Source organism: Poecilia formosa, unplaced genomic scaffold (assembly GCF_000485575.1).
Source record: "Poecilia formosa unplaced genomic scaffold, Poecilia_formosa-5.1.2 Scaffold125, whole genome shotgun sequence".
In the NCBI taxonomy this organism is placed as follows: Eukaryota; Metazoa; Chordata; class Actinopteri; order Cyprinodontiformes; family Poeciliidae; genus Poecilia; species Poecilia formosa.
Window position 1 is genome coordinate 726,933 of NW_006800064.1, and position 26,358 is coordinate 753,290.

The window sequence follows — 26,358 nt, forward strand, 5'->3', positions numbered from 1 at the left end:
TTCCTCACATCTTAGCTGATCTCTTTAGATTTTTTTCATGATGTCACTCAGGGTAGCAGTGTGTTTGAAGTCTTACATTAAAATACATCCACAGGTGTGTGTTTCTGTGCAGCTTAATTAGATGCTTAGAAATACATGATGTCATCATCTGAGCTTCCCTAAATGGTCTAAAGGCACATTAATCTCAAGTGTGTGTAATGTGGGCATTGAGGGCATGTGCAGACATTTAGTCATAACAGAATGATTAAACTGGCACCAAATTACCTCAATAATTTCCAAACAAGTTTTATTTGAAAAAATCATCTCAGCCCTTTCTCTGTGCATCACATCGTTGTGCCCGCAATAACACATCAGCTACTTTGTAATAAAAAAGTTGCAACATCTCAAACCACAAGGACAAAGAAGAACAAAATCTGCTAGGATATATTATGAGTCATTATTCTAAATAAGGAAATCAGTAAACATCTTTATAAATATATGTATCACATTAGAGAACAACTTTTGAAATCATTCTTTCAACTGAGGAAAAAAAAAGTTATTGTATGCATCAAAGTGTAATTTCAAATGTCTAATGATGAGTTGTTTGTGGACTCAAGCCACAGAACCACTTGCTGATTACTGCCTCGGTTGACTGTTATACATTCTTAACAATAACGTTTTTTAAAATTTGTGATAAAATACTTTCTAGAAATAGTTACAATTAATTAATGGTACAGAAAAAAATCCCTAAACCGAAAAGACGAATGCCCACAACATCTTTATGCAAATGAAAAAGAAGAACAACAAAGCTTTTAAAGACTTTCTTATTAGTCTTTCGTTCTTTATTTTCAGCTCCGCTTTTCTGGTTCATTTCTTTTGTTTTTCTCATTCTTATGGGGTTTTCTTCATAGTTCCCTTCTCTGATTTTTCCTTCTGCAAGGCAAACCTCTGTAGACAAGACGAGATTTCTCACTGGGCCATTTGGACCAAAACCGCCTTCCAGGCTCTGTCTTTGTCGTAATCCTGCAGCGTCCCATTGGGTGTTTGCTGCTGATGCATCAAAACACAAAGGAGAAGCACAGAAGTTAAAAGAATGAAATGAAAAACTCTTCATTAATCACGTTGACTTCATGTAGATTGTCAGTTAACTGTCAGGAGGAAAATTTACAGCTGTTAAAAAGAAACAGAAATAAAACTGGATGTGACCTTTGGCCTTTTGTGTCCACAGCCTCTCATACCTCATGGTAATGAGTCGCAGTCTGTAAGCTGTCCTCACACTCTGGAGCCCCCAAGCGGAGTCGACTCTTGTATGTTGCACAGTGCACCACAGTGGCTGAAGTAAGTACTGCCTGCACCAGCAGCAGCACCATCAGAATCAACAGCAGGATGTCATAGGATTGCTGGGAGACACACACACACACACACACACAGACACACACACGCAAAAAAACCCCCAGATGATTTTATAAAGTTTCTCAAGCTGCTTTTCAAACCTTCGCTAATTTGTTTCACGGTCACTGTGAGTTCAGGACTGCCGCGTTCTAGCTCTGCACATTTCTCAGTTAAGTTCACCTTGGCTGTAGGCACGTCATGCAGAAAAATATCAATAAAACTGATCACGCTGCTAGAAAGAAAACCCGAGGCTGAAAAGAGGAGGGGAGACGTCACGCTGCTGATGGCAATCAGCACCTCCACCTGAGACGACACAAAGAGCAAAAACACAGGAAATGCGACAAAAAAAAAGTGAAAAGCATAGGAAATAAGAGGAGGCAGACCAGAAGTGTAAACCAATCACAACCTCCAACATGATGATAGTCTGGAGAAAATAGCACAGAATTGTGAAAACTGAAAGTTTTGGAATTTAAATTAATGTCAGATTATAAAAAATAGTTTAACTGATCAAAATACTGTTTTTATTCTGGAAACCTTTGTTTTGTACTCACCAGGCATTTGTTGGGATATTCTGACACAACATGACTGGCGATTGCACTTGGAAAACACTGCAAAGGACAAGAAACAAGCATTAATCCACATCTGGCTTTCTTTAAAATGAGCTTTAATTTGTGTCAGTGCAAAAGGGCTAGAAAACCTACAGCTACAAGGATCCAGAAAAATGTGACAGACAAGTATGGACCAGGAAGCAGAGCGTCCATGTTGAGGGCGATAATCCCTCCGAACACGGCAGAGATTCCCACAATCACTTCAATAACCTGTGATAACCGTTTTTTAGTAATTAAACTACAGCCAGTAAATGAAATGCAACGTCATTTGCAGCAAAAGTGAAAACTATACTCACAGAATATGCTTTAAGGAGTCGAGTGGGGAACACCGCAGGTTTTACCACCACAGGTCTGTCATAGGACTTTAAGATTGAGAGGGGGTTAGGGCGGAGGCAACAAAGAAGAGGGCTCAGTATTATGCAGGAAAAGAACAAAAGCAATCAGTCACACCTTTCTGTGGCAGCAGCAGTCGTCTGCAGAGCGGGCCGACAGTATGACGGTGGTGGCCATCAACACCTCCAGCACGATCATCAAGATCAGGTTAAAGTTTATCTTAGGACAGGAAGAGGAGTGTGAAAAGGGACGGAAATACAAATGCTGGCAAAGACGAGAAAAATGTTCTTTAGAAACAACAACACTGAGGATGGATTTACATTGACAGCAGAAGGATTCAAGACCAGTTTGCAGCCAAACCAGACAAGGCAGGTGGTCGTCACGGCAAATGTCGACACGTAGACCACCTGGAAGTCTGACACCTGCATCCGCAGTAAAAAAAACTGATATTGTTGCAATTTTTAAAAAAGATCTAAGTTATATCTTTTTAAATGAAAAGTCGTAGCTCTTGTGCATTCAGCCTTCACTCACTGCAACACGTCGTTTCTTGGCAATAGCAAAGCTTGCTATTGCTGCAGGGATACCCTGTGAGGATTAAGCAAATTATACCAACGGAGATCATTTTAAAAATGAAGATAAGGCATTTTGCCATAAAAAATGCCTCATTGAAACATTGAAACGGTGTTAATAAACTCAATAAAGGTGACAGAGTCCGTGATGGCCACTCACCGAGCCTGCAGCACAGCGCAAGTAGTCCATGGCAACAGGAAAGACATTTCCCAGGTACAGGGAGAAACCAGATGTGATAAGCAGACTCCCCTGGAGATTTATAAACACATACACATAGAGGGGCATACATATATACATATATGCATTCACAGATCAATATTGTACCAGTCAACATAGCAATATGATAGAAATGTGATTGATGTTTTGAATTATTCATTTGGATCTTCAGGGTGAAATTATAGCCAATAACTTCAATAAACAAAGATAAAATACAAAATTAAGAATTGCATGTGTACATTTACGTTTAAGGTGAATACAGTCTCAAAAATATGCATACAGCTTTGATGTTCGGCTAAGAGTTAAAGTATTATGTTAAAATTCCCTTAGCAAGTTGCAGTTTGTTGGATTGCAGACTTTTTCGAGCATCGACAAGCTTCGGGTATCGTGCTGACACAGTACATACCAGATTCTTAGGCAGAAGCAGTAGAGTTTGTTTAAACCGACTGATTTCCTGGCATCCAACTTTTCAGTAAAGTTGAATTGAAGACTCACCAAAAGCTTAACTTAAGAGGCAAACTTGTACTGTCCATCTGCAAAATGCTGAGGGTTCTTTAAAGGATTATTGTTCAAGCTCCAAAACAGATTCTATGAGGGATTGGAGAAAATCTACAATGAATTCAAATGGTTGTATTAATTCTTGGTTATGAAACTCATCTAGGATGATTCTGTTTTATTTTATTTATCATTTATCAAATATCATTTATTTATTTTTATTTATCATTTCACTTTGAGAAAAATGGTGTTAAAATGTATCATTAGAAGCCCTAATGTAAAACGACATTAGGCAATGATGATGCGTGTGTTTAAACTTCTGACCAGCACTTCAAATTTATTTTCAGATAAAAGATTCCTTAGAAATCCTTAAAACATAAAAGCTAACTTGGAGAGATTAAAATAACCCTGAACCTGAGATCCCGGCCAAGAGACAACTTACTTCATTTATTATTGACCACGTTTCCTCACTTGTAAAGTAGAAGCACAAAACAAGAATTTTGTTGCCAAATTTCACTCAAAACTCATAAACTGGGATGTTCACTCCTTAACGGAATAACTCAGTCCCAACTTTATAAGCTGTTGTGATTTGGACTGGACTGGCAAACTCTTCATTGTGCTCCTCTTTCCCTCCTTTCCTGACTACGTCTCCTCTCACCCCTATGAGGACACTGTAGAGCCAGGCCCTGTAGCTGAAGCAGGGATGCTTTAGAGGCTCCGGCTGGGCCAGCTGCAGGTCACTGGCCCTCACGTCCACTGTATAGCTGTCACGCTCCGGCCTCTCCCTCTCCCCCCGGTCTGGCCTTCTCTCCAGACTCCTGTCGCCCCTCCGCCCCAGTGTCCCGTTGCTCCTCTCCAGTGTGGACGTGCGGCTGTAGGTGAACTCTTCTCTGGCAGACAGGTCTTCACGCTGCATCTTTCGAAGGAGCTGTCGACCAACTTTGGGGCGAGAGCGGAAAACAGTGAAAAACAAAACAACTGCAACTCAGAGTGTCCTGCAAAAGTCGCCACATCACATCTCTTTAGCGTTTATGTACTTGGCCGCGTTTCCACCACTGAACGTGGCATAGTTTTGAGGTAAAAGGGAAAAATGCTTTTCAAGAACTATGAATCTGAAAAGTGTGGTGTAAATTTAGATAGCCAATCCTCTTTGCTGAGTCTTCATTGGAAAACGGGTCAAGCTTAGTTAGATTTGAAGATGTTAAAAACCCGAGAGGGGTTCTTAATTGGATTTTTGTCTGGGCTGTTCTAATGCATAGAAATGCTTTATTTTAAACCGCACCGTTGAGGCATTAGCTGTATGTTTGGGGTCATCGTCCTGATGCATCCCCCTTCACAACATCCTGGATGAACTTATATTTAGTCCCATATACATTCCCATAATTTCAAACCAGCTTTCCTGTCCCAGTTAAAAGCATCACCATGGCATGATTTTGCCTCCGCTTTGTGCTAAAGTTGAGTCGGTATCTTCAGGATGAAGTTCTGTTTGTTTTCTAAAACATTACATTTTAAATAAAGCGAGATTTATAGATGTTCTGTAAACAGATTGCATTATCTGAACTCTGGACTTCTGCAGTTCCTCCAGAGTCACTCTTTAATGTTTCTTTGATTTAATCTCTTCTTGTCTGGCCTGTTAGATTAGGTAGAGAACTATGTCTTAGCAAATTTGCAATTGTGCCATATCTATACATTTTTAGACAAGGATCGGTGGATATTCAGAGCTTGTGTTAATGTTGTTCCCTGAGCTATTTGTTTTGTTCCCTGGCCTTCATCCTACTGCTTGTCCACAAATTTCCTGTAACAATTAAAGCACCGAGGCCTTTACATAATAGCTGAATGAGGCAATTAGTCTAAATCACTTAATTTAGGGATATTGGACTGGAAAAGACTGAATACAGAGAAACAACTGTTTTCTATGTGTTTTTAAGCTTCCACTTTATAAAAATGTAATACTTTGCATAAGCCTGTGGCATAGTTTCCCAATAAGATAGATTCAGGTTAATAGTTGTAAAATATCAAAACAAGTTCAAGGGATACAACTACCTTCGAAAGGCAGTGCACATCCTCATGTAAGTAACTCTAGACTTTTTCACGGTCAGATGTAGTTTTTACTTGAAGCATTCCAGCATTGAATTTCAGAAAGAAAAAAAGAAAAAAAAAGTACATAAAATGCTAAATACACTAACTTTCGGCACACGATAAATTATTGAAAACTAGACAAACAACATCCCTGCTTTTATGTTAAGACAAGGATGACAAAATATTTCTCTCTTTATGCTTACCTGTTGTGAATTCCTCCAGCTGAAGTGTCTTCTATCAAAACATCACATAAAACGCGGCTTATTTATCTCTCTGGCCTTTCCTGCCTCATCTTCCTCCCACACAGATTTACTCCTTCTTTAAGTTCACTCCCTGTTTCTCTGCTCTCTCTCTCTCTCTCTCTCTCTCTCTCTGCAATGCTTCTCAGAACCAGTTCTGAAAAGTTTTTGGTGCCCTTCAAAGCGCGGAGCTAAAACACATGGCTGTTGTGTTGCCAGCCTACTTTGTGCCAGAGGGAGAGCGCTTGTGCATGACAACAAGGGGGAGGATGAAGGGGCTCGCGCTGGGGGCAGAGTTAGTAGGGCAGACACCCCTATTTTATCCCTCCTCCTCTTTGCTCCTGCACACAAATACACACTCAAATATGCGCACGGCAGCCCACTTAGAAAACTGAACAATGGGGCCTTCAGACCCGAACAACTCCGAATGTTTTCACATCAGCAAAATAAGAGTTTCAGAGAAATCTCTTTGGGGACAGTTTGCAGTTGTCCTCTTGCATTACTTTTCAGTCACAACTTCCCCCGGTGTTGCTTAAGTGCTTCACTCACAGTTCACAGCTCGGTAAATTAAGATGCCCAGCAGCGCTTTAGAAAAGCGGCAGCAGAGACATTTCCACGGCTTCGTCACATGCTCTCCCGTCTGGCGGAACTAATACAATGATGGATCCTTTTTCCCCTCATCGTAAAAATGAAATTTAGGAATAAAACCCCGCCAGTGAGGACGCGCTTTGAGTGAATGTTAATTGTGTCTACGTGTGGACATGTCCCTGGATGCTGCGCCCCAGGATTCCAGTCACTCTTTAGTGCGGCGCAGCATTCCCAGCTTCATATTGTTCTCAACCAGCTGCAACCATGGTGACGCCTTAACAACTGTCCCTCAATTACAAACACCGCGCACACACACTCAAAGGGAGACATGCACTTTGCAACAGTCTCCAGAAACATTGGAAGGGATCTGTGAAACTGGCTGATGGAAACAATCCGGCATTCGAATACTAATGCAGTCAGTGAAATAATATTTATAATAATAATAATTAAAAAAAAGCATAAACAAGTGAGTTCAAAATCATAGAGGGAAATGAATCCAGCATTTTAGACTGTGGTTGACGATACTGTCACACTGGCAAATGCTGAAGTTGGTATCTAATGGGTTCAACTTTTCACAGTCTCAAGCAGATCTGCTGCTTTCAAAAAAGAAAAAAAAAATTGATGCACCGTGTATAGAGGACAGTTGAATAGTTGTTTTCACAATTTCCTTCACCCTATCCTTAATAACTGCATTAATTAGTGTGGAAAGTTTGAAGTAATTTACTTTTGGGTTACAAAGGCAGCTCAGTTTTGAGACTCACACATGGAAACAGAATCCCCAAGCCAGCAATACACCTTGCCTGGCCTTTGGTAGCAACAATGCTAACTTTTATTTTTATGTCCAACTTCCAAAGTATGTCACCGTCCAGGAAAGCCAACGAGTTCCCCATCAACAGCCAACAAGAAAGGCTTTAATCTCTTTTATATTCTGGTTGAGGTGAGAAGGCGATGGACCCAAATCCAGCTCTGAAATTTGAATTCCTTAAAACTCAGAGCTGTAGACTCAACTTTTGATTGATACCAATTTTATTTATCACTTCTATATAACAGAAAACTCTATTAGCAAATTAATTTTCAAGTTGATTAGATCTCTTTAAGTCAGCAAATATGAATGGTTAAAGTCTCCGGGCTAACGTTGTTTATGAGGTTTCAATAATGCTCTGTTCATTTAGGGGCTCCCAAAAAAGAGAATGCTGTTAGTGAAGTGTTTTACGTCTTTATTTTTGTCACAGATTTCAGGCTATTTGGACCCTACTGCCATGAACACTGCTGGATCTCACATTAAACCTACCACCAGCTGAGATCTGACCTTTTGCTGCAGAGAACAAAAAAAACAACAGGGCTGCCCTCAAAACTGCTCTTCAAACAGAATTAAAGATAAAGAGCCACACCAGATAAAGTTAAAAGCAAATTCTCCGGGAGGAAGAAAGAAAAAAAAAAAACACCCTGTAGCATAATGTTCAAATAAACATCCCTGCAGCCTCTCGGAACATAACAAAGACATTTTTCCACTGCGACACATTAATAGTGACCCACGCTAATGACAAAAGACAATTCCCAAATGTGAAAGCAGCTCCTTAGGTTCCAACATGCAACACTTAAACATTAATCTTCATAAGATGAACAAATTTCTCTTTTTTTTACAGCAATGTAAAACAGTAAAGACACATGAGAAAAAAAATCTGTGACTATATACATTAACTTACATTATCAATATCTCTGTTTTATCAACAAAATTTACAAAGCTGTTGAGGAAATAAAATTCCCTCTTTCATAAGTTCCGTTTCTTCAGTCTTTTCATTGGTTTTTGTCTTTTGCTCAGTTTGTTTGGCTTTACAGAGTAATCTGCACAGATCTGACTCACAAATATACAAATGATCCTCTTTGTACAGGTTGTAGTAATTCAGCAAACAATCACAAAATGAGGCAGTGAATCGTCCTCATATTCAGGGATATTCTGATGGCTTATCACATTATGTAGAAATTGCTTACTGAGCCATAAGTGTGTTTGATTTGCTATTGGCAAGTGGAGGTTTACTACATAATATGACAGTGGTGTTAGTAGACATATATCAACAATACAAACAGATTTTCTCTTTTGTTTATTTTTTACCATCTGTGCTAAGATAACAAGAAGCATGTTAGCAAGTAATGAAGAAGAAAGATCACAACACGGTAGATCTGTGATTTCCAGATTTCCTTTTTTAACAGGAAATGATCTCCCTCACAGAGATGGTTTATTTTGTGTCTGATCGTTTCGTTCTCAATAATCCCTGCTTTTGGGTTAAAAAATAAAAATAAAAAAAATCAGGAGGTCTTGTTGAAAAGAAGTTCTTCCAAAATAAGTTAATGTATTTTAAATGTAAGAGTAAAATTCCTCATGATCAGTCTGATGTTGCAATGCTTGCCCCCAAAATTCTTCTCTCAAACTCAAAAGCTAGCGCTCGCTTGCAAATATGCTTTGCTCAGCCGTATTATATTTCTGCAGTCGTATCCAGAGCTTCCCTCCTCCATTTTGCTTCCCCGAGCTCGCGTTCAAACTTTCTCCCTGCACATATCTAAAGTCTGTACTCAAATCTTTCCTCTCTGCTTGTGTATTAACATTTCCAGCCAATGGAAAGAGTGTGTAACTATCATCTTTGAGGTGCAAATGATTTTTTTTTACTATGGAATGCACTTCATCTGTTAGATAGTGCTGGACAACTTCATAGAGTCCCTGCTTTGTGCCTCAAGTCAATTCAATAGCAAAGAGGAAAGACTTGAGCATGCAGGTTTAAACTGTGCAGAGAGAAAATTTGACCTTGAGGAGAAGCACGGAAGCAGGAGGAAACGATATTTGTGCAAAAATATATTCAGCGTGAGCACAGGAAGATGTTTTGTTCTGTTTCGGGCTTTGAGGGTGAGCATTACATTTTAGGCTAAAAAAAAAGAATGCTACTTTAAATTAAAATATTTGTTTTTAATTTTTGATAAAAAATAAAAATAAAAAAGAAATCCCTATACAACAGTTCAGACAATCGATCCTTTGGAGGAAGACAAGTGGATGGACTGGATGCGGATGGCTAGGGTTTTCTCCAAGGCCTGCAGGATGTCGCTGCCAGGGCTTTCAGGAGGAGTGTCATAAAGCAGCTGTTTGAACGGCTCCAGCTCAATCAGCATGACCATGTTCTTCAGGAAGAAGCCTTCTATGTAGGACGCCAAGTCTGGAGCATCAAGAAACTGAAATGAGAAAAGAGTGCCTAATTTTAATCATATTTACTGCTTATCTTAGACAGGAATATTCCTCCAAGCATTAAAATTCTTGAAATGGTGTGTTTTAAATTGCATGCTTTTTAAATAACCTCTTTTTTCACCTTTGTGTGATTGTAGAGCTCAACACAGGTTTCAGTGTTAATGTTCTTGGAGCAGATAATCTCACAGTGCCTCTGTAGAGCTTCCAGCTGGAAGAACTTGGCTGCAGACAACAGCTGGGAAGAAGCCAGTGACATTAAAACTGATTAATGCTACCTAAATTGATTTTCGCTTGAAAAGTTTAGCAGCTGAGGGAGTGGAATTTCTCATAGTACATTACAGGGTAGCGGTCAAAGATTTATTGTTCATCTAACCTCCATAATATCTGTGCTCCTGATGTGCAGAGCGTCTGTTCCTCCGAAGTAAAGATACTGCATTACCAGCTGCCAGACACACAGTTACATTCAGAACAAACACAAAGCGTAAGTATATAGATAGCAGGATAAATACCAAGGATATTGACATCGGAGGTGTAAATCTGAGATTATTTGAAAAGGGTTGTTTTTTTGTGTGTGCAGCATCATCACATCTATACACACACAGCCGGCTAAGGGGCATTCGTCTAAATCTTAGTGAGGAAGCATGCATAAATTTATCTTAATATGTAAAATTTTCACTGCGGAGGTTTTATTACTATACATCGCACATACATAGGAACACTTTTAAGGTTAGTATTTACATACCTGGAAGATATGATATTTGACGTTGCTGATTTCAATGCAAGTATTTTCGCCACAGGGTCTGTTTGCTAGAAGAGTTTTAAATCTTGAAAAAAAAAGAGTAAAAACACAGCAAAATTAGAGCTTTGAAATATGAGCTTGATACATGCAGCATTGGTTTTGATTCACAAAATAGCAAATTTGCATTTTTTTTTCTTTGTTTGTTTAAAGCGAGGCTGAACCACACAGAGTTCTTGCCTTTAGAACGATCTGATCTGAAAATAGCAAGACTGAAAAGAGTAATAGTACCTGTTGGATGCTGTGAAGAGCAGAACTTTGTGGGCATAAAAGGGTTTCCCCTCAACCAAAAAGGTCACATCAGACATCTCCTTATTGTTCAGGAAGTGAGGATCTGAAGAACACGTAAACATAAATGTTATTATTATTATTATTATTATTATTATCAGTTTGAGAAAAAAAAAAATCAAGTAGATACAATACCCGTCAGGGAAGATTTAAATCAACATTTCTGTTCTAGTCTAGAGCACTAGGTGGTGTTATGTGATTTACAGTCGCAGCCATTGTACAGCGCATACAGCAGTAAAACCAGCTGAAACCAATGGCGCTCAAGCTCTGCTGGGGTCGCTGGGGAGGGGCAGTGCTGACCAATTGTGACTTAAAAGTCAGGAGGCTTTTGAAGCGGCTCATTTTCCAGATACCAAAAAAAAAAAAACATTTAGTTATTGCCATAAAGCAGCTGGGTGTGATTTATAGCGCTTGGAATATTTCTTGAAGCGCTAAAGACCCAAAAGGAAATACAAAAATGTGAAAAAATAAAAGTAAAAAATACAATGTTGCATAAAAAGCCCTCTTTAAATAATAAAACTGCTTAAGAGAGATGTTTACCCAGTCGTGATGTCTGTTTCCTCTTGATCTCTGTCAGTTTGGGGATGGGATAAGGACCATAGCACTGAGTGAAGATTGCAGACAGCTGCTGGCTAATCACTTCATTCTGGCGACACATAAGCAGATTGACAAAAGAGGTTAGCCCACCGCACAGGGAGGCGACTTTAACTTGTACATCTCTCTCTATGTTCGAGCAGACTGTTCATTAAGCCTCATGGTCACAGTTACATCATATCTTTGGTAAGAACTAGATGAATATCAGACCTATTTCTAACACCCACGTTACTGTAATGAAAAACAGAGCGACACCTCGGGCAAATGCAAGCGCTTGAGAAAGAAGAGCACTGGAAAAACCACCCAGCCTTTTTCAGTCCTGCACAAATTTCCACTTAGGCATTAGGATTTGTGTTTTTAATGTGGTTGTGTGCGTGGAACGGTCAGCTACACTACAGAACCTGCATGCATAGACAGTCTGCTCATGCTCACTGGAGACAGCAACAAGCATTTATTACCAGGCAAAAACTCCAACAACCACGAGCTCGGACAGACAAAAGGACGGAGCGCTTTGGGTATTGAGAGCCCTTGAACCTTTACACATTTTGCCAAGTTGCAACCAGAAAATACAATTTACTATAGATTGTGTTTCATATGAGAAGAAATTTCTCAAAAATCAGACAACGGTGCTGACATATTCAAATAAAAACAACATCGTATGGAGAAAAAAAGAATTGCCATTGGATAACCCTGAAACCTAATGTATTCCGGAAATCATCAACTCTTGAAGTACCTTGCTGGCTCTGAGGATCTGAAACATCAGAGGCAGACCATGTGTGATGAGCTCCTCTGTGTACTCCTCTTCCTCAATGCAGCTGAACTCTTTCAAAAGACCCTGGATCAGAGGTCGGCGGTGCTGCTGGAAACATGTACGCAGAGACTCGACCCAAGTGTGTAATGTCCACGGGACGCCTGAGAACCAGTTCAGAAAAACGTAAACCACGAAAGTTTCTGCACAAAGATGGTGTATATGCTGCATGCTGCACAAAAAAAAAATGGTATGAACAGAAACCTACCAAGGCTCCGAATATCTATGGTGATGTCGACGTGCCCATGCTCGGCACTGTGGTACATGGCTTCTTTTAGAGCTTTAAGTTTGGCCTTTCCACTTCGGATGAGGTCAACCTGAGATGAACTTCTGCTTTCTAGCTCTGAACCTTCAGCCAGAATCTCTTCCAAGGACAATACATCACCTTTTCCTTTATCCGTGTGAGATAACAACCTACGAAACACATTTCTGGAAGCAAAAACAACAACAACAAAAAAACAAAACACAAAAACTGAAGTTATATCTGAATGGTCGACACACACTTCAAGACTTGATTAACTGCGTTAGGGAGGATTTTTTTTTTACCTGCTCTGTTTATATTACAAACAATGCAAGAAGATAAAATGGATGCTTTTAAAAGTACATTACAGTCACTGCTCACCAAAATAAAACTCTTTGGAGAGGAATGACAACAAAATCAATGCAAATTAATTTATAAAAAACTCAAATCATATCACGAAATGAGCAATTTGACTTATTGGGATATGCTATCTTTATTCTGTGCATAATCCAGATTACATTCTGAACAAAGCATGAACTGAGCAAAGCCAGTACATAGCTGCCTGCTGACTGAACATGGACATGTGTCGGCTACCTGTGCCCGTGAGCTGCAGCCAGGCTGTAGGAGTTCATGTCTCCCTGCGGCGCAGTAGAAATCCCGTTACGGTACATGGTTCCCACCATGGGGTCGGCACCGCGCTCCAGCAGCAAGCTCACCAGCTCAAAGTTGCCTGCACATGAACAACCACCAATTGAGTCACAGCACACACAACATTTTACAAGAAAGAGAAATAGAAAGTCATTATTTTTCTCCCTGCCTCTAGATCAAATTATCCTCTAACGAGGGAGCTCTGCCAGTGACCACACTGACAGTCAGGTGTTGTGTTGGGCTGCATGTAGACGGCCTCCTGCTGGGAACAGCATCTGGAGATGGGTTTGAGAGAGAGAGCCTGTGTGCTTGTACCTGCAGCGGCTGCCAGCTGCAGCGGGGTCTCTGTGTAGTTCTCCATCCCGTCCTGCAGGGAGCCCTCCACGTTAGCTTTGGCATCCAGCAGCAGCTGCAGGCGGACACACAGGCATGAAAATGATGGGGATGCAAAAGAAAAAAATAAATAGATTGGGTGGCAGGAATCAGACGGTTACTTTTTCAGAGTTTGACTTTTTTTTTTTAATTTTACACCCACAAGTTTAAATGCATTTTATAATTTTTTATGAGAAAAAAAAAAAAAAACCGCGCTAAAGAGTGGAAGGAAACAGATGAATGGGTTTCACTTTCTGTCTTTTTTTTTTTTTTGACGTGAAAATCTGAAAAGAGTGCATTTGTTTTCACCCTTCTTAAATCAATGCAGAACCACTTGCAATCACAGCAGAAAGACTTTATGGCGTATATCTCTACCAGCTTTAGAAATCCGGACAGTGAACTATTTATTGACTCTTATTTGCAAAGTAGCTAAATCCCATTAATATTGGATGGACAGCATCAAATACCAAATCCTGCCACAAATTCAAAGTTACATTTAGGTCTGAACTTTGACTTGTCTATGCACTCTGTATGCTTTGAGCTAAACAATCCCAGTCTAGCTCTTACTGTTACCGTTTTGTTGAATATCAGTCTCAAGTATTTAGCAGTTTCTAACAGGTTACCTCCAATAGTTTACCTGTTTTTAGCTCCATCCATCTTCCCAGAAATCTCAACATATCTTATTACTGTCCCATTAAAAAAAAAAGTCCAGCTTTGTGGAACAACAAATAGTTATCCTGTGAAATGATTTTCCCACCTGAATTATGGGTTTCTGCAGCTCCTCTAGAGTTACCATGGGCCTGCAGCCTTGGTCTTACTGATGCTCTCAGAGGCTTTTACACTACAGTTTATTTGTACTGTGATTATCAGACTCTTATGCTTTTTTTAAACTTCCTGAGTGAAGACCAATCACGCTTAAACTGTTTCTGTTCTGATGAACTAAGCCTGGAAAATGTATTATAATGTAAGAAGACAGGGTTTGTTTGTTTTTTCAGCTCCTGAAACACAGGCTGACATTTTTTACACCGGTTGAAAAAAATTGACATTTACAAATAAATATACATCTGGGAACTATAACTCTGAAAGTTTCAGTTTATAAGGAAAATATAAAAGTATTGATGGAAAATGTAAGGCCGTCTTATAAAACTGAACCTTCAGTCTTTTTCTATCTAGTTGTACACTTCAGGACTTCACTAAGAAATAACCTTTCAAATTTCATTGTTCCCTTTATTTCATGCACTCAAACACCAAATTACACACGCCTGGAATAATTTCCATTCCAATTTAATGATGCCTTAATCCAACTGACAGTCTACTTAGGGCAAAGTGAATTAGTTAAACGAGTTCAATACTAATTAGGCTGCTGAGTTTCCACTTTCCATTTCCTAAATACAGCCTGAAACCATTTGTGTAAAAGTTCAAACTTGTAGCAGGAACTTCTGGATTCGAGTGACTTTTTTTAAATGTCCTTTTTTTAAAATTTAAAAGGCTTTCGGTTTTAAATTACACAGACAGCACTCGAATGTTTGAATATTGAACATTTTGAGAGAATTCGATGGCAGAAATGACAGCAGTGACCAATCAGATGCTGAAGCACAACAAACGGTCCACGATGAAAGAGTCGCAGATGAATGTGTCACTACCTGCACCACAGGCACATGTCCATGTAACACAGCGAAAGTGAGGGGCGTCGCCTGCCGTGTTTCGGGAAAGACTGAGGGGTGCTTGTGCACTGTGTTTGGCACCTGGGGAAGGGACACAAGGAGGGTGGGATGGACAGGCAGAAGGGGTTAGGGGATGGAGGGGGATGGGAAGGAATGGAGGGGAGAGATACGGAGCCATTAAAACTACTTCATGGACAACAGAACACAAGACAAGCAGCGGCAGGGAGGACAGAGGGGAGACAGGAAGCTTCACAGGAGAAACATGAGCAATTAAGCAGAAACCCCGAGGCTGTAGAGGACAGCGTGCCCTTCGTGTTCACTTTCTAATGAGCACAATCGACTGATTTGTGACGTCAGGCCTTGTTCAAGTGGTTTCACTCTGATCTGTTGTTAGTTTAGGTGCTGGGCCTCTAAATTCATCTCTTTTGAAAGGCCGACCAAAGGAAAGCGTGGAAATTTCAGCGATTTACACCATTATCAGAACATGGGTGAAAAGTCATGAGCTAAGTTCATACACTAGGACAATCTCACACTCAAGAATCCTGAAAAACAAAAAGCCAATTCAATATTTCACCAAATCACAGTTTTGTGGCACAAGGTTTTGGCACTGTAAAAAGCTGTAGCAAGAAGTGCTGGACTACAACACTTGATATCGTTGAACTTTTATATGATGGCGGTCTAATTTTGTATGTCATTTCAGTTTCAAGTAAGAAAATATACACACATAATAATATATTGGTCTAACACAACACATGCTGTGTTAGCTGCAAAAGACTACAATTTCTTTAACACAAATTATATAAAAAAGGAGTACAGTTGTTTCATTTTAAATACGTTTTGCTGCTGTTGCAAACAAAACAATAAGATAAATGGGCTGTAGGATTCTTATCAAAATTATTTGCTGACAACATTATGTAATATTTCTGAGATTTTTTTAGTTTTTCCATCTAACCAGATGCTATGTCCTTTTATCTTTTAATATCTGTGTGAGGTATTGTCCTTACAAAATAAATAAGCAAGCTGTGCAACTGGTTGTTATCGCAAAGAATGTGGATCTTTAGTGGAGACAGTCAATAGTGTCAGACTTTGTTAAGAGGATGCTAAATGTATTTATGACAGTGAAAATTCTGTTTGTTTTCATGGATACACACAATTTTATTTGCATGCTGTGGATTTAGTACCGAGTTAAAATACATATGTATTTATGATTCACACCTTGAAATCTAGAAAGAACCAGGTTTAATTGGGAGAATAATTGAAGATTTTTCCCAAAAAATAAAAAATAAAATATGATGGAAATTCGTATGTTCCATTGTGTCGGGAAGAAAAAGCCTCCATGAATTTCTCACTGGAGGTTTTTCCCAACTCTACTTTACTAACCCTCAGTTAAACCAGTGACACAGCAGCTATTCTGCACATTAATGGGACTTCCCAAAGTGCAATCTGGAGGTACACAACACCGACAGTCTTTCTCTGAATTACATTATTCCTGATAACAATTCATTCTTTCCTCTGTTCACGAAGCAATTATCCACACGATTACACTGCACAAGTTCAACCAATTAACTCTCAAGCTGTAGTTACATCATGCTCAGACATAATAACAATCATTAACTTTTACACATCCTCAGAAGATCGATACAGCTCTTTAATACATCACATACGATTTCATTAAGACAGCAGTTATTGCTGTGTGGTCGTCGGCCTAGTTACACAAGTCAGTGAGAATGCTTTATTGTTTTGATGTTACTGTACTACCCACATCACTGTTTGCCCAGAAGTGCCTATTGGAACTGATGGCAAGAGCACAAAAACCTATGAGGCACGTGGGACAGCAAACTGGGGCAGTCGGCTTCAAAAGACAGGCACAGCGGGAAGCTTAATACATGTTCGGTCTTTAACTGCCAGCTTTATGACTATGTTTAATAGCTTGTACCTATTTGTACCTTTCCAAGCAATTGGGGATCTAAGCATTGATATGGTGATATTCAGGCTGGCTATTAGTCTTCCCAGTGTCAATGATGCCTAATCATTAGTAGGAGTCCTTCTTAGATCGACTTGAGTCTATTAGAAATTCACAGCAAATTCTAGTCTGTTTGAATAAACTGTTGGTAAATCACACTAGCTTTGATCAGCCGTTAGTGGTAAAATATAAATGGATGAAATTTATAAGTTGTACTAAATGCAACTGGCTGCGAAGCAAGTCTGGCAAATGGGATGTGAAAATGCTGCAAAGATCAAAATCACGAGGCTTTAAATGGATGAACAAGTCAAAGAATTTTACCTGGAGTCTCTGATCACTCTGACAAATTTCTTTTACAAATGCAGATTATCCTTTGCTGCCCTGACAGAGTAAAAAAAAACAAAAAAAAAAACGTGACTCCACAGTCAGCCTCACAGTCTCAGTCCCCACTCTTAATGCTCACAGCGGGTTTCATTGACCGTTTGAGTGAAGTTGTGATTCATGAGACGCGACAACAAATGGGAAAGAACATGAGGAGATGAGGGACAGCATGTTTAGTTTTCTCCTAATTTAACAATACAGTATTATTATTATTATTATTATTATTATTAGTAGTAGTAGTAGTAGTAGTAGTAGTAGTAATTATTTTTCAGCTATGAAATTAATACAATTCTTCACAGGTCTTTTCTTGGCATTTTCATGGTTAAGTCAATAAATCTAACACATTAATCAAAGTATTTCGCACTTGAAAATCCAGTCCAAGCCTTTCTAAGTCATCAGTAAGAGAGTCTGTGTTTGTGATTTTCATATTGGTCCAATAGCACACGTGAACAAATCTGCATGGGCAGTATTTTAAAAAACAATCCTTGGGTATTTTGCTGTGCATGACTGACAAGGCTTGTAGGCCACCCTTATTACTTTGTTTATTGGACAAATCTGAGCTTTCCTCGTAACTTATTTCTGTCGTCCTTTACAAAGTGTTCACTTTATCAGCTGCTGCTGCTGCTCTGCCTGTTGGTGTGATGTCTCCTGCTCTGCACTGTGTGTCTCTGTGGGGGGAGAGATGAGCAGAGAGCAGCTGAAACACAAGGCATTAAATTTTATGAAGCAAAGCGAAGCGCAAGCTTTGTGAGCCAGCACAAAGAAGTTTTTTTTTTTCTTTCTTTCTTTTTCTATATTGTCTTTCCTTGAATAAGTCAAACCATGGAGCATGTTCTAAGTGAAATGAATGATGAGTCATATCAATTCAAAAAGTAAAACCATAATCAGACTATGCATTATATACTCTGGGGGTGGGGGCAGTGGGGCGGTTTTCAGGGATACTTCCTCCCTTCCTGCCCCAACTCAATATTATCTTTAATAAAAATTAATCAACTGAACTCAATTCATATTTTTCATGATATTGAAATTTACTGAGAGGCAGCCGTATTTGTTGCTGTCGAAAAACATCAAAACTGCAGAGTCTGGAGCATCATTGGTGGGACACAATCACCGTATTAATGTAACGCTGATGACATTTAGTGTTATTTTACTGCACTTTGGATCCAGTGAGTTTTCAAGCATAATTATTACAAAGATTTTTTCCTAACTGGCTTGGATCAGCACAAAAACATTCTGATTGAGACATCTCTAATTTGTAGGTGAGTCGTTTTTTTTTTTGGTTTTTTTTAAAGTGCTGACTTCAATTTGTAAAACCTGAATCATTTGGTGGTATTTTTTCTGTTTTTAAGCACTTACCTCACTGTTAATGTCAGCCCCTGCGTCCAGTAGCATCTGTACCATGGCCTCGTCTCCACGAACGCAAGCGTACATCAGCGGGGTCATCCCCTACACAAGCAATGACACACAGGAAGACTACATGAGCCATGATTCCTATAAATATTAAATTCTCCTGCTATATTTATGTGGGAAGATCAAACCTTACCACACATTTTCTAAAGGAAAAAAAAAGCACATAGTCAAACTGTTGCCTGTCCTAAGCTTAAATCCTTAAAACCTCCAGGCTCGTTGATTTTTTTTTTTTTTTTACTTGCATCCACTCAATATCAAATGCATCAATATTTCCTCAGGGCCGTCTACAGTGGAAGGCCAGTCCCAGTGAACCTGGAGTTCAAGATTCTTGTTTTGAAAAGTTTAAGCCCTTGACAGCGTGTTAAGTTTTCTCATGGAAACTCTGGAGTTTCACTTGCAGTATTCCCCAGATGATTTACTGCCCAGCAGGTCAGTAGTCATGATATAATGCAGAGTGGCTTGGCAGGAGAGCTGCAGGAAAAAAACAAGCCAGAAGAAGATTTAATACGTGCTGCTGCTTTTTTCTCACAGGGTGAGGCAGCCGCAGTTTACAAAGCCAACAAAACATGTCCTTCCACAGGCTGTGTGTGTGCGTGCGTATGTGTGTGTGTGTGCATTTGGGTGCAGATACACTAGGCTATGCATTATTAAATATGTTGACTGTGTCCCTAACCTGCTCATTCATGCTGTTGATTCCATCTGGCCCGAGCAGGTTGACTGCCTGCTTTACCAGGTCTGTGCGTCCACAGCTGAGCATACGGAAGCCCAAGTCCTGCAGGAACTTTGCCTCAGCAGAGGCAGCATCTAGTTTCCTTGAGGCACAGAAGCAATCATCCGTTCTGAAGGGCAAAGCACACCCACACAGATTATTAGCGCAAGCTTAGGGGTATGACTACTGTCTCCTTAAATGTGACATTTTGTCCCAAAACACCCAATGACATTTCTTTTTTCTTTTTACCTTCAAAATGAAAAGGGGGAAATTACAATTGTATAAGAAGCGGTTAGATTGCGGGGTTATTTGCAACACACACTCTGAAGCCTGAAGGCAGGGACAGTTTTCTCTGCCCTACCGGAGCTGGCGCGGCTCACAGTCCACTCCGGGCAGAAGCAGCCTGGCGGCCTGCCGAACATCGTCGCTGTCCACCGAGAAGCTCCGCCTGTGCTCAGTGTGGGCCACGGCCACTCGCACCCACTCCATGAGAGGCGGCAGCACCATGAACGGCCTGTAGGGGGAGAGAGAAGCACATATTCTGAACATCACAGAAGGAGTGAACTTCAGTCAGACTGAGAACTATTTGTACCTCAGCTCTGACCAGGAAAATCTGCCTCACACAGAATTTTTGCATGAGATATTTTGCCTGGTGCAGTGGATGCTTAAGGAGAGGATGAACTCTCTGCAGAAACCGAAGATATGTTGGATGTGAGCAAATATAACTCAGATGTCACCATGTAACATAAATATTTTGCAATTAAAAGAAACATCTACGCTGGAGCAGGTATATATAGATATATATACTTAAGCACAACAGTGCCATAGACAGACCGTCTCTCTATGGCACTGAAATACATCTTGAAACTATAACATTCGTGGGAAGCCATCCATCACACATTATCATTTCTTTCCTTATCACTTTTATGGGGCTCTTTGCAAACATGATGCATGGAGTTGCTGCGTGTTAACATACATTATTTATGAGATCCCAGTGCCTGCTGGAGGTAAACTGAAGGTGCAGTGATATTTTCTTAAACATACAGTGGCACTCGCACAGGAGCGGGAGGAATCCATCACACAGTTCATCCAGACATAAGGGCTTTCGCTGAAAAGCTTGAGAGAGTGTGGCAGACATTTAAAGCCATACTACAGCACAGAAGAAAACCACAGTCTGGGCTGGATAAGGCAAAGTCTCTGTGGCCCCAAAACCCAAATAATTCTCAGATTTATTCCAAATCATCTCGACCTTTTTGTTTTAAATAAACAGCCAAAATGTACACATGCTGAACAAGGTCACCGGTGAATGCTTCTCAATTTGTTGTCTCAGGCTCATACTGGAAAGGCAGCAAGTGAAGGTGTAAAGTTTGTCTTAATGCATATAGTGGCCTTTATAAATTAGAAAACCCAGTTCTTAAATGCCAGTCGTAACAGAAAATGTCCAACATTTACTCCTGAGGGTTTGTTCTCCTAATGGGCATGATGCATTAACTATGAAAGTGAAGAAAATTACTATCTTCTTATTTTGGCTCCCTGCCTGCTTCTGAAAAGCTCTTGTGATGATTAACCGAAGAAGATTTCCATCTTCTGCCTGTAGTTGTAGTTTGGCCATGGCAGTGAAAGAGGTGGACGAAGCCAGTCGTTCCATGTCGGTCACACTTCCAAATGTTGAGCAATTAAAGTTGGAACAAGATGAATGCGTAAGACATTTCGCTGCTGGCAAAGACGCCGTGGCCTCACTCCCCTTTGGGGTTGTTCACAGCGCACGCAATTTCCGGTGAGCTTCATTGAGCTGGCGCGCCACGTACACCGCGGCCAAATGTTAGCGACCGGGTAAAATTTAAAACCTCAACAGAGTTCACGCCTCCATCAAGTGTTTCTCAACGGCCAGGCCTCCAGACCGTCTGTGCAAAGCAAAGCATAGAACAAGAGGCTGTTTTTATTTCTTTACCAGGCTAGTCATCTGTTGTATGTGTAACTATGCAAAAAAAAAAAAAAAGCAGTTTGTTCAAGGTAAAGTCTTAAAACACCAATTCTGTCATTTTCTTTGCATGAATTTGACATTTAAGAGGATGCATCTCATCACATCAGTGGTCATCTTCTTTCTTATAGATCTTCTTGACTAAATGGGGAAACTTGGGTTCCACTTCTCTGGGATTTATTGACTGGTATATCACTTCACTGTGGGTGAATGAATGCCTGAACTCTCTTTGATGCACACTCAGCGTCAAGCTGTCAGTAAAATTAGCTCCTCATCTCTGAGCTAATCAAGAGCAAGATAAGCTAAGAGCAGCAAACTCCTTTCATTTACAAACTTCAAAAGGAGTTTGACCTTCAGCCATGTGACCTTACTGGTTTCACAGACTTTCTTAAAGCAGCCTCATCGAAAGGCAGGGGATGTACAGAATAAAGTTTATGTATGTGTACAGTGGAGGAGTTGAAGTATCTCTCTGTTTTGTTCACAAATGATGATGGGAGACAGACTGGTGCTTCCTCTGCGGTACTGGTGAGGACTGCCATGGTGGAGAAAGAGCCAGGGGGCATCCGGGGGGACCTTGGAGTAGAACTACTGATTCTCTGCATCAATAGGAGCCTCTTGAGTTGCCACAGGCATCTAATCAGGATGCCTCCTGGGTGTCTGCCTGTGGAGGCTTTCTAGGCATGTCCAACTTGACGGAGACTCCTGGGAAGACCAGAATACGCAGGTGGGACTTTATATGTGCATTTATGTGCCTTTTTGTCGTGGAACACTGTGGGATCGCCCAGAATGTGCTGAAGAGTGTGGTTGGGGAGAGGAATATCTGGGTTTTCCTCACAAAGCTAATGCACCTTGTGACTCAATCTTGATTAAGAAAGAGGACAATCGACAGAAAGATGAACAAAACCAATGGACTAAACAACCTGAGGTCTTGCTTTCTGAGCAATAAGAACAGGAAATGTCTTGTGGAAACGTGTTTTATTTTCTAACACCATGCTCCAAAGGGTTGAATTCAATGTACGGAAAGGCAGCAAACCGAGTCAATCCACACATAGGCCGGACACCTGGGACTCGCATTAGCTGATAAACCGCTCCATTGCAGGTGAAAAAGTCTGAATTCAAGCCCCGGAGGAGGAGTATTCAGGCTCAGCTGTCAGCTCTGTTTTTAACTGAGGGAAACCATCAGCAGAGGTTCAGGAAACTATGAGCACAAAGTGTGTGAAGGGAACAAAAAGGAACACCTCATAAAATCAGCAAAAAATTTGCTTCACGTGTTCAAACTCTTAGATATACAAGAACTCTTTTTGTCCATTTCCCACACGAGGAATGAGGTGTGAATTAACACCAATGAAATCCTGACCTAATCCTGATGTCATTTAAACAAAAAACGACTCCCAAAGGTTCAGTTACTCCGACAAGCCCGATACTAACCCAGAGTGCTCTTTTTTTTTTCTGCCCAGCACATTGACAGTGTACTTTTATAAAGCCCAGGTCCCGATCAAAACCCTTGGTGTGCCATTTAAGAGTTAAGCTCAGAGGACCAGAAACGCAATAAAGAGACACGTCTGCAGAGGTGTACAATTGCAGCAGAATGATCTCTCCAGCTCTGATGGAGCTGCGCCTGTAATATGGGGTAAAAAGGACAGACGAGAGACTAAATCTTGGACATCCGCAGGGAATTTCAACCCTTCGTCACAGGTTTCATAAAGTGTCTCTTTATTGTTGATGCAGAGGACAGTAAAAAAGGCAATATTTTTGACTTCCCTTAAGAGGATGGCAAGGTGAAAGTCTCGAAAGGAATAATCAATACCGGACACTTCTGCTTTCCTTTTTTTTTTTTTTTTGGCTTGTTCTGTGATGCTGCTTTTAAGGGTTTTTGCTTCATTAAAAGCAAAACCATCTTTCACAACTTATATTTGTATCTTTGTGCCTGTAAACCTTTTTTATTTTATTTTAGCTGTCTTTTTCAGCCTGAAAACTAATCAATGCTATATTATTTATGGTCTGAGTTTAACATTGCATATTTTGGGTTTGTTTGTTTCTCTCTTAGATAATTGCCTTGGGACAATAGTTCCTAAGAATCTAACACTGGTTCATTTAAAAGCAATAGAAATCAAAGCAGAAGTACCTGCATTTTAACAGCCTTATCAGAAAGCCGGTGGAGCAACAATGGTTTTAATTGCAGCGTGTGCAATACAAACACATAAGTAGTAAATACAATTCATTTGATGCAATGAATTACATCATATGAATGTCATTCATTTGATGTATTGAACATGACGTGAATTATATATAAAAAAAAAATCATATGTTTTCTCTCTTTTTTTAACATTTAGAAAGTATGGTTTTATTTTGCTACCCTGTCTTCAGAGCCATGTTTTTGTGGGTAGCTTTAACCTGTACTTCTTTGCAAAACAGCACAAGTTCAGCCAGACTGGATAAATTCTTGCCACAGGTTCTCCAGTAGAATTGGGCCTGGATAAAAGCATACAAAGATGCTTTAATCTAGGTTTGATCAGCTCTATCAGTATGTTTAGGATTGGGGCCTTGCTAGAAGCTAAGACTCTGCCCCTCATCAGTCTTTTTTGCATCCTCTAACAGGGTTTTCTAATAGGACTGTCCTGCATTCAGCTCCATCCTTTACGTCATAAAACGTTACGGTGCAACTTCAGTACACTTCAGTGAAGAAGAAAAAGAAATAAAGACAAGCGTTTTATTATTATTATTATTATTATTATTATTATTATTATTATTATTATTATTATTAGTTTTTTGTTGTTGTTGTTGTTTTTTTTACTTTGGTCTAAAAATGTCTTTTAATCTTCTAAAATCCCCAGATTTTAAAATGTTATAAAACTGAAAAATGTGAAAATAACTTTGATTCTGAAGATTTAGTCGGATTTTCATTAAGTAAAACTGTATAAGCAGACACGGTTACTGCATGGTTAGATACGCTTTGCAACCATACTAGCATTTGAAAACAGACGATCTGAATGTTTGAACGTTTTAATAAGACTTTGCCACTCTTTCAAAATAGAACATGTTTAAATAATTTGGAGTTGTGTTTTGTTTGTTTTTTTTTATTAAAAGTATGTGCTATAACGTGTAGGTCTGTCAGATAGTTTGCTAATAAAATAAATTTAAGTTTGTGGTTGCAATGCAGTAATGTGGAAAGGTTTCAAAATCCATTTTGGTTTGAGGCAGTTGCACAAATACTGAAAAATTCAATCTCTTTGTTTCCCTTTATTTTGCTCTGTAACCTTTCTTTCAGTTTTGAAAAGAAAACCTGCATTTAATCAAGTTTGTGTCTCACCTCTCTATTTGTAAGGTAACCTTTGACGGCTCAACATTGGGGTTTTCCCACTCCATGTGAGGGCAGTGCATAAAGTAGCACAGTGTGTAGATGGCTTCGGGTGCCCAGTGAATCATGCAGCTCTTGTGGTGAAGCGGCGTCCCGTTGCTGTGATTCTTCATGTACAGCGGCTGAAGGTGGTGCATGGCTCTGGATACCAGGTCGCCTGTGCAAAAAAACAAAACAAAAAACAAAAAACACAGGTAAACAGGAGAGCAGTGAGAAAGGGATTTATGAGCACAATCATTAGATAAGACGGAAGAAAGTGGGCATTGAGAAACACCGCCTTTAAAAAGACATTATGAACAGAATTTGTTCATTTCACCTGACCTTCCAAGATCTCTCAGGGAAAATTGAGTTTCCACATTTCACAGTGTGGAGAAAGACAACATTCATCCTTTTCTTTTGTAATGTACAGAAGACATTTGGAAAAATATTACAGCCGCCATAGCACCACATAAGATGAAAACATTCAAAGATAAACAGGGGTTATTCTAAGCTGAATCTCCTGCATATTCTGCAAAGCTTATATTCAACTTTAAAAACTAACACTTGATGTTAAAAGCTCAGTTCAGCACAGTTTTGCTTTGCTCCAACTAAATTCAAGATTGATACGTCGTTCTGCAGCAAGCAAAGTTCATCAGAAGGAGAGGAACGAATTAAAGGATCCTTTCACACACAGGCCATTCCTTTCATGAAAACATGATGACTGTGGCACCTCAGTTATTCAGCCTTATTGAATATGTCCTGTATTATTACAGCGTCAACTCAAATCCCATTTCGCCGAATCCAGTCAGGTTTCCGTTGCTTCTCCTTCCTGTCCCGGACCCTCAGCCCAAGGAAATGTAATAACATTCAGAAGCACGGAAGGTAAATATATACATTAGAAAAACACGTACTGTGATGAATCACTCAGGACGCTCTGACACAAGGCATGGGTTCTGCGCCTATGCAAAGGAGCCTGGACAAAACAGTAATTTCAAAAGACAAAGCGGTTTGTTTAGCATTAAAATTGCACCCTTTATAGCGTGCCAAGACTCCATTTAGCCTCGACAATGTGTGAGGCAAGTGTGAAAAGGATGCCTGAATGAGGGAGGCGCATTCATGCAATGAAGTCAATCTCTGAGCCGTCCTTTGGGAAGACTGCTGCTGTGCTGATAGAGGAACGTGCTGGATATCATCCTGCGATGCAGTGAGCTGCAGACAGCGGAACAGAGACAGGCGCTTCCCATGCAAAAAGAAAAAAAAGTAAGCTCCTTGCTTCATCTCCGTCTTAATTTTACAGCGAGTAACATAGCTCTGTGAGATCTGGTGACTCAGCTGCTTGTCATTCCTTATTTATGCTGGTCTGTGGAGTTTGTTATACAGGTAGAGGAGATGGGACGGTTCAAAAGATGTCAGGACGCTGTTAGGATTTTAGTTC

The 26,358-nt window shown here is 40.0% G+C and overlaps 2 protein-coding genes across 4 annotated transcripts in view; both read right to left on the reverse strand.

Annotated features, from left to right (window-relative positions):
* Window positions 1-396: 396 nt before the first annotated feature.
* mlc1 (modulator of VRAC current 1) lies at window positions 397-6,167 on the reverse strand. Of its 3 annotated transcripts, none has more exons than XM_016676051.1 (12): window positions 5,877-6,167; window positions 4,252-4,536; window positions 3,042-3,131; window positions 2,844-2,897; window positions 2,633-2,734; window positions 2,430-2,531; window positions 2,276-2,341; window positions 2,073-2,189; window positions 1,923-1,979; window positions 1,552-1,674; window positions 1,218-1,379; window positions 397-1,029 (listed from the first exon to the last, which is right to left on the reverse strand). In XM_016676051.1, exons 2-12 carry the CDS (start codon window positions 4,507-4,509, stop codon window positions 949-951), a joined length of 1,212 nt encoding a protein of 403 aa, XP_016531537.1. In that variant the 5' UTR covers window positions 4,510-4,536; window positions 5,877-6,167; the 3' UTR covers window positions 397-948. The 3 variants fall into 3 exon arrangements, with proteins under 3 accessions (XP_016531537.1, XP_007561411.1, XP_007561412.1); XM_007561349.2 differs by having other exon boundaries at window positions 4,252-4,532; window positions 5,876-6,165; XM_007561350.2 differs by having other exon boundaries at window positions 397-1,026; window positions 4,252-4,532; window positions 5,876-6,164.
* Window positions 6,168-7,699: 1,532 nt separating this feature from the next.
* Window positions 7,700-26,358, reverse strand: part of LOC103144393 (ankyrin repeat and BTB/POZ domain-containing protein BTBD11-B-like) — a 50,873-nt gene continuing 32,214 nt past the window's right edge. Inside the window, exons 3-17 of the mRNA XM_016676041.1 lie at window positions 24,897-25,101; window positions 19,967-20,119; window positions 19,570-19,735; window positions 18,843-18,932; window positions 15,122-15,223; window positions 13,422-13,515; window positions 13,053-13,188; window positions 12,426-12,646; window positions 12,143-12,321; window positions 11,356-11,461; window positions 10,759-10,861; window positions 10,474-10,555; window positions 10,105-10,173; window positions 9,853-9,966; window positions 7,700-9,718 (exon numbers count right to left, since the gene is read on the reverse strand). Coding sequence (XP_016531527.1) covers window positions 9,509-9,718; window positions 9,853-9,966; window positions 10,105-10,173; window positions 10,474-10,555; window positions 10,759-10,861; window positions 11,356-11,461; window positions 12,143-12,321; window positions 12,426-12,646; window positions 13,053-13,188; window positions 13,422-13,515; window positions 15,122-15,223; window positions 18,843-18,932; window positions 19,570-19,735; window positions 19,967-20,119; window positions 24,897-25,101 — 2,030 coding nt within the window. The 3' untranslated portion in view covers window positions 7,700-9,508. The remainder of the gene's footprint in view (window positions 9,719-9,852; window positions 9,967-10,104; window positions 10,174-10,473; window positions 10,556-10,758; window positions 10,862-11,355; window positions 11,462-12,142; window positions 12,322-12,425; window positions 12,647-13,052; window positions 13,189-13,421; window positions 13,516-15,121; window positions 15,224-18,842; window positions 18,933-19,569; window positions 19,736-19,966; window positions 20,120-24,896; window positions 25,102-26,358) is intronic.